Source organism: Phacochoerus africanus, chromosome 10 (assembly GCF_016906955.1).
Source record: "Phacochoerus africanus isolate WHEZ1 chromosome 10, ROS_Pafr_v1, whole genome shotgun sequence".
In the NCBI taxonomy this organism is placed as follows: domain Eukaryota; kingdom Metazoa; phylum Chordata; class Mammalia; order Artiodactyla; family Suidae; genus Phacochoerus; species Phacochoerus africanus.
In genome coordinates this window covers 116,336,883-116,345,383 of record NC_062553.1, presented here as the reverse complement: position 1 = coordinate 116,345,383, position 8,501 = coordinate 116,336,883, and the positions used below count along the sequence as shown (strand labels likewise).

General features: G+C 39.3%; 1 protein-coding gene across 2 annotated transcripts in view; it reads right to left on the bottom strand.

The window, feature by feature from the left end:
- Positions 1–390: 390 nt before the first annotated feature.
- PPA2 (inorganic pyrophosphatase 2) overlaps positions 391–8,501 on the bottom strand; it is an 84,635-nt gene continuing 76,524 nt past the window's right edge. For both annotated transcript variants that reach the window (XM_047798636.1, XM_047798637.1), the window contains 2 exons: positions 1,664–1,700; positions 391–600 (listed from right to left, as the gene is read on the bottom strand). In XM_047798636.1, the coding sequence (XP_047654592.1) occupies positions 572–600; positions 1,664–1,700 (66 nt within the window). In that variant the 3' untranslated portion in view covers positions 391–571. The remainder of the gene's footprint in view (positions 601–1,663; positions 1,701–8,501) is intronic.

Below are 8,501 nucleotides of genomic sequence, written 5' to 3'. Positions count from 1 at the left end.
TGAGGGTCATTACCGCAGAGATGTGAGGACTCGATGAGAGTCAAATGGAGTTTAGGACCTCCAACATAAATTACAGGAAAGAGCCTTTATAGACGTGAGCACATTTATACAGGACTAATAAGAGGACAGAGGTTGGCTAAATAAAGTTTCTGCCAGCAATGGACTTGAAAGGAGATAGCATGGTATGAAAATGAGAAAAATGTTATCTACCAAAATCTTAATGTACTAAATTTATTAATTCTTACAATAACCCACAGAAATAAAAGCTAATAAAGTCACGGGGTTTCTTCAGGCATAGAAATTAGAATTGGTCAACACTCAACGCTTTTAAAATTCTGCTATGAAATTCAACAGAATCTTTCATCTCAATAAATATCCAAAGGAGACTAATTCAAAAAATTCAATATTTATTTACACATTGCAAACGTTAAAAATTTGGGGGAAAAAAAAAGAAGTTTCAACAGGAAACTAGCTAGTTCTCATAGATCTGCCTGTTTCTAGCACTCAGGGGAGATGGAGTCATGCCGTTCTTAGGGGTGGGAATCCTGATGGCAGAACTTCAACATTCCAATCACTTGCCAAGGAAGTGCCATACTTGATCTGTGTTTAGAATGGGGGAAGTGGGGTGTTAGGGAAGGGTGAAGAGGGAGGGAAGGAAGGACAAGACAAATTTAATTTAGACCTTTAGGAAGAATTTAGGCAGATAAAAACAATCGGAACTTAGTATGACACATTTCTCGACTTTAAGCCACTCACCTTTGAACTCTTGTCCTTTTCTCTCCTTTGGCTTAGACCTTATGTAGAGCTATATTAAAAATTCTATAGCCATCCCACTTAATTTCCTACATCTTTCTGGGTCATTGTAGTCTCTATTAGTAACACGGAAGTTAGTGTTTTAGCTACAGCATGAAAGGTCTAGGAAAACTCCACTGTAAAATTTGACTGCCAGTCACATACCCAAGATGGGCTAGCACTGCACAAAAAGAGGCTGTTAAGTTTTCCCCCATAAGGAATACAGCTTGCCTTCCCAGGAAGTCACATCTATAGATCTGCTCCTTTCTAAATATCTCAGAACTTGACGCACAGCAAATAGTTGTCCTTTCTCCAAATGTGCAAGTTGAGTCTTCTTCTAATGTTTTATATTAAAACAAAAAGGTAAAAGCTTTGCAATATTTTGAAGACAAATGATATGTGCACATGCTTGTATTTTGAGATTTTTTTTTACCACAGAACATTTTCTCAAAACAGCTTCAAATAATGGTAATCAAACAATGCCATGTTAAAACCTACTACGAATTTTAATTTTAAGACCTCAGTTTAGATGAGTGAGTCATTAAAATGATGATAGGTAATAAAGAAATGCCCCAAATTCAGACATTTGGAGTTTCTACATTTATCAGAACGTACTGGAACCGCAGTACTTCACCAACAAAGTCACTGGAAAATCAAACTACGTTCTAGCCTCAAAGTAATAAACGCATTCCTTATTTTCTAAAATTAGAAAGTAACTGATGTCAACTGAAAATCTTAATGACTATTTTTAAAAGAATTTCACATAGTTCACATAATTTTTAAATTAACCTATTGTGTTTTTTAGGGTCTCTACTACTGTAAACAAATACATTTACACATCTAGCTCCTCAAGAACCAACATACACCATACCTTCTTCCTTACTTCCTTTATCCAGTGAAAATGACACCTGAAAAATAAGAACAGAGGAAGTCTCTGTTTTAATGATATAACATTTAGATGTGGAAACTATATCCAGAATTTTTTTTCCTTAAATTATAGAACAAAAATTACACATAATGGTTCTCTAATCTGAAAAAAGTGAATACTCTTCTTTGCCTTTTGCTTTTGCTTTTTAGGGCTCTACCCATGGCATATGGAAATTCCCAGGCTAGGGGCTGAATCGGAGCTGCAGCTGCTGACCTATGCCACAGCCACAGCAATGTGGGATCCGAGCCGCAACTGCAACCTATACCACAGCTCATGGCAACGCTGGATCCCTAACCCACTGAGCAAGGCCAGGAATTGAACCTGCACCCTCATGGATAATGGTTGGGTTTGTAACATGCTGAGCCACAATGGGAATTCCTCCTCTTTGTCTTTTATTGCTATTGCCCATTCTTTCAGATGAACAAACCACAGAGTTAGAGTTAAAAAAAAAGCATTCTTGAAAACATTTTCTCTCATTAATCCATGGAAACCACTGAGAATGTGAAGTGAAAAGAACAGAGAGGTTTTCTTTCAGTTGCTTCAACAAAAACCTGTCACGCACATTCAAAGATATGTGCACATGCGCAGATGCGTGCGCACGCGCGCGCGCACACACACACACACACACACATTATATAACTTATTTAGCTGTTTTCTAAAGTGATTAAATTTTTGGTTTATTTGATGACTGGGCCAAGATTCTTAGAATAGATGTAATATGATCTGTGGTAGACAAGTGTGAAAGAAAGGTTTCTGTAAAACATAAGATTTTGGGAGTTCCCGTCATGGCCCAGTGGTTAATGAACCCAATTAGTACACATGAGGACATGTGTTCGATTCCTGTCCTCGCTCAGTGGGTTAAGGATCCAGCATTGCCGTGAGCTGTGGTGTAGGTCGCAGATGCAGCTAGGATCTCATGTTGCTGTGGCTGTGGCGTAGGCCAGCAGCTGTAGCTCTGATTTGACCCCCTGGCCTGGGAACCTCCATATGCCACTGGTGTGGCCCTAAAAAGACAAAAAAAAAAAAAAAACCAACAACAACAACAAAAAACAAACAAACAGAAAAAAGTGTAAGATTTTGGAGTTCCTATTGTGGCTCAGTGGTAACAAACTTGACGAGTATCCATGAGAACATTGGTTCGATCCCTGGCCCTGCTCAGTGGGTTAAGGATCCAGCATTGCTGTGAGCTGTGGTGTAGGTTACAGACACAGCTTAAATCCAATGTTGCTGTGGCTGTGGTGTAGGCCAGCAGCTGTAGCTCGGATTCAAATCCTAGCCTGGGAACCTCCATATGCTATGGGTGTGGCCCTAAAAAAAAAAAAATCAATCAATCTACCTATCTATCTATCCATATAAGATTATTTTCCTAGTTAAGAACAGTACATTTCAAAGGTTTTTTTTTAATACATTTTATTGGGAAATCCATTATTCACAGAGAAGAATGCACAGAGCCCAAGAATAGTAGAATAAACATCCACGTAAACATCACCCAAATTGACAAATGGAACATGCCAGGCACTTTCTCAATCATTAACCCTTCTCCCTAAGGAATAAGCACTACCCTGCTTTTATAACACACTTTTCAGATTAGAATTTTTTCCTTCTTTTTTTTAGGGTCGCACTTGCAACATATGGAATTCCCAGGCTAGCGGCTGAATTGGAGCTACAGCTGCTGGCACACCAAAGCCACAGCAATGCAGGATCCTAGCCTCATCTGCGACCTACACCACAGCTCACGGCAACGCCAGATCCTTAACCCTGTCAGAGGCCAGGGATCAAACCCGAAACCTCATGGTTACTAGTCAGATTCATTTCTGCTGCACCACAGCGGGAACTTCCCAGATTTCAAATTTGACACTCAATTTCTAATTCTCTGAATTTGCTCATCCTCAGTAGGAAAGATCTATCTTAATGTACAAATGGAGAATCATATACCAAATACTTGAGACTTAAAAGCTATAAATCAAACTAAGTGATGGATAGAATATAAAAACTGTTCCATTCTACTACCTTGATAAATATACCTTTGTACTGACTTGGAAGCTCTTGTTTAAGATTCTGGACACTTCAGAGACTGCCTAAACATGGCCGAGTGAGGAAAAGACACACATGGCCCTCAACCGCCCACTTCCCCTGCTACCCAGGTTCTATTCTGCGTTGAAGGCCTAACCTGCACAAGGGCAGAAACGCTAGCTCACACGTCTATGTAACCCTTACCTCCCCACAGCCATCCATAGGCCCCTGCAGAAGTAACGGTGAGCTCAGAATCTATATAGTCTTGAGTGTGGGCTTGGGGAAATGCCTGCGCAGATCCTGAAAATAGGCTTGCAGCTATGTGGGTAAGGAATTCCAGGGACCTGGGAAGCTAAAAAGTGGGTCTGGAATGGGGGAGTTTGGGCTCCTGGTGAACACCCAACGTTGGTCCCTTGGCCTTGCCCTGTGAGTCAGGACATGACTGGATGAGGGCCAAAGCAGGGCCCTCTAGAAAGGACCCAAAGCAGAGCCTTCCTTGCTTAGGTCTAAGGACAGTCCTTAAGATGAACAACTCAGCAGGAAAATGCAAATTTCAGCCATATTAAAATATCCTGCATAATAATTAATGTGTAAACTTGGATGGTGGCTTTGGCCGAGATTAACATTTAAACTGGTGAGCTCTAGAAAAGCAGATAGCCTTCCACGTAGGTGGGCCTTACTCAATCAGCTGAAGGCCTGAACAGAAAGACACCAGCCTCCCCAAGCAAGAGGGAATCCTCCAGCAGACTAGACTGCCTTTGGACTTCATCTGCATCACTGGCTTTCCTGGGTCTTCAGCCTGCCATCCCACTCCACCAAGCCTTAACAATCTCTTCATATGTATCCCCTATTATTTCTCCACAGAATGCTGGCAAATCCATTCCCCTGAATCACAAATGGGTTATTTTTTTGTTTTATTCTCTATATACAAAAGGATTGGTGTAGTAATGTAAAGAAGACCTCTGTACAAATTTTAGGTAAGACACCATTGAGATTTTCCAAGTATTCCAAAAAACCAAGAAAATTCTATTCAGCTTCCTAGCACAGAGAAAACACTTAACCATGGTTGGTTTTGAAGACAGCAGAACTGAAATGAATCTGGATGTGAAAATAACACTATAATGCAAAAATTATCCTGAGATTAGGCCCTCTTTTTCTAAATAGACTATAAAACAGAGTAACTTGCTAATTCTTTGAAAACATTAGCTCTTTAAATTGTGCAGGGCACCTATTATAAAGTTTGTTGGAAAGTTAGCTGCTTTAGATTTCCTGCTTAAATTTCTTGCTGGAGCTGCCAAACATTTCAGGGGAAGGAAATGTATGATATATAAAACAGAATACTTGAGCAGCTTCTCATTAATCTAAAAAACATTACAGAAAAGAAATGGACAAACTACTCTAGCTAGAACATTTGACACTACATTTCATTTTAAAAATAATTCCCAGGATGTTTTTATTTCTTTACTCTGAAATTATACTTCTTAGTTGGTAGAAGTATACTCAGAATGTAAAGCCTTATATAAAAGAAAACATCACAAGTTAAGTCTAACACTCAGATAATAACTATTAAAGTTTGGGGGTAAATTTTTCTTTACATTTTTCCATATTAATGCACGCCAAAGGAGAGACAGAGAGACATCTAAATTTGAAAACAACAACTGGTTCTTGATACAAATCAGCTATTTAACTCTTCACCTACTGTCAGTGACTTCCTGATTCTTTTTTTTTTTTTTTTTTGCTATTTCTTGGGCCGCTCCCGCGGCATATGGAGGTTCCCAGGCTAGGGGTTGAATCGGAGCTGTAGCCACCGGCCTACGCCAGAGCCACAGCAACGCGGGATCCGAGCCGCGTCTGCAACCTACACCACAGCTCAGGGCAATGCCGGATCGTTAACCCACTGAGCAAAGGCAGGGACCGAACCCTCAACCTCATGGTTCCTAGTCGGATTCGTTAACCACTGCGCCACGACGGGAACTCCAACTTCCTGATTCTTAAACATATCAACAAACATAACACTTGCTTATAGAAAATGGAAGAACAAAGAAAAGCAAAGAGTAGCATCTCAAAGAGACCTAACTCCAACCCTCATCCTCAGGAGTCGCCATCCTGATGCTTTCCTTGTAAGAAACGAAGGGTTTTCAGTTCTTTGTGTCTAATTTCTCAGTAGGGGAAGTACGTGGGTATCCTCTGCTCATCTAAGGTAAATTTCCAGGAAACTATTACTTTATACTCTCATTCTAAAAGTGCTATCCCCTCCCCTTTCCCACTCCAAAAATACTTCTCATGAATATTTACCTTTAATTCCTTTCAAACAAATCTATTGTTCTCTGATCAAGGTATTCCTCTTTTATTAACCAAAGAAGGCTTACTTTGGTCTCAGCCTCTGTCCCTCTTCATGTATAAACTGTGTTTTAAATTAATAGGAACTATGAATATAACTGCTCTGTGCTCCTTCAGGTTCCCACAAGCATTATCACCTGCAAGTTACTTTTGCTCAAATTAATTAACGAACATGATACACTGAACCAATATAAAATCTTACTTTACTGTGTATGAGGGTTAATGTCCTTTCACTTTATTATAAGTATTCAAAATTAAAAAGAGGGAGTTCCTGTCGTGGCTCAGTGGAAACGAATCGGACTAGTATCCATGAAGATGCAGGTTTGATCCCTGGACCCACTCAGTGGGTTAAGGATCCGGTATTGCCGTGAGCTGTGGTGTAGGCTGCAGATGCAGTGTGGACCTGGCTGTGACATAGGGCAGAGGCTACAGCTCTGATTTGACCCCTAGCCTGGGAACCTCCATATGCCATGGGTGCAGCTCTTAAAAAAAAAAAAAAAAAAAATTTACAGGAAAAAAGTTCCTGATTTTTTACTCAGGTGCAGCAGGGTTTCAGATGAATTAAATTACGTTACGTATTTTCTTCATGAATTATGTTTCCTTTATTCCTAAGGCAGTTACTCTATATTCATCATTTCCTTCCTCCAGTTTTACTGAGATATAACTAACATCTAGCAATGTGTAAGTTTAAGGTATACAGCATAATGATTTGACTAATCATGATACTTTCACAGTAAGTTTAGTGACTATCCAATATCTCACATAGATACAAAATTAAAGAAAAAAAATTTTTCCTTGTAATGAGAACTCAGGATTAACTCTCTTAACAACTTTCATATGTAACATACAGCAGTGTTAATTATATTTATCACGTTGTACATTACATCCGTAATGTGTACTTACAATTGGAAGTTTGTACCTTCTGACTGCCTTCACCCAATTCTCCCTCACCCACCCTTGAACTCTGATAACCACAAATCTAATCTCCTTTTCTACGACTGTGTTTGTTTTTCTGAAGTATAAAGGACCTATCACAGTATGTCAGTTCCTGGTGCACAAAACAGTGATTTGATATTTTTATACATTACGAAATAATCACCGTGATTAGTCTAGTTACCATCCGTCACCATACAAAGATACTACAACATTATCTGACTATTCACTTGCCTGTACATCCCCATAATTCATTTATTTTGTAACTGCAAGTTTAGTACCTCTTAATCTCTCTCACTATTTCTTAATCTCCCTTAGCTATATTCATTTTATTTTCACATTTCTGATTTTTTAGAAACCAGTGAACAACAACAAAAAAAAGAAACCAGTGAAATACGACCAATTCCTAGTTACCCATAAACAAAATATATTTTAAGTTTATATAGTTTAATCTACTTCCTCTTTCTTTTAAGAATGTGTATAATTGGCTAGTAGCTAAAAAATTTTATTTTACTTTTCATCTCCTTTGTCCATCTTTGAGTACATAATGCAGTGAAGTTTTAAGAGGCAAAAAAGGGAATCAAGGATCGAGGGAACTCCAGAATAATCCTTTTAATAAAAGCTGAAATTCCCGCTTCCTCTTTTCCTTCACGGGACTGCGCCCTGTGCATCCCCGCACCACCAGCACTGTCACCTCCCAGCCTCATGGGCTCCAGGTTTGCCTGAGACTGCTCTTGTGAAGGCAAAACCAAGTTGGACTGAGGCTACTGAGACTCCTCTGGGAGGCACTCCAGCCTCAAAGTTTTAGAAGGTTTTACCATTTGGGGATGTTCTCCATCACCATCACAAGTAAGGGTTCACCGTATCATGGGACTGGGTCCCTGAAACTAAGCATTCCTTTAGCAGTGAGGCTGCTTCTTTCTCTCCGTCCTACAGGCACTGAGTTTGCATATGGGACCTTTCAAAGTTCAATTTTTTTTTTTTAGTAAACTGACTATGGTCACCAAATATTAGAGAAACTTACAAGATTACCCAATTCAAACTTCCCCCAACTTTGCATAATGCCCATAGGGCTTCCATTTTCTCAGAGAGCAGGATGCAAAGAAAATGCTTAAGCAGAAGCATGCAGGAGAACTTTAGGAAAAAAAAAAAAAATTCCCAGATGGGAGAAGTGGTTAAGTATTACAATAAGTTATTATGCTGTGGAAACTAACTTACTTTTTCTCCCTAACCTTCTTCCTATTTAAGTCTCTGAAAATAAGACAATTCTTGTAGAATGATGTAAAATTAGTTAGGTTGACTTTTCCACTGTCCATTAATGGAACAGGCTGTCTTATGAAGAAGTGATATCCTCATCACTGGAAGCATTCAAAAGACTGGAACAGAAGGGTTTTCTCTCTGGGAAAATTAACCTGACAGCACTAATAATGACAGTGACAACAAAATTCAACATTTACTTAATACTTTCTAGCTGCTCTCCATTTCACCTGGATGA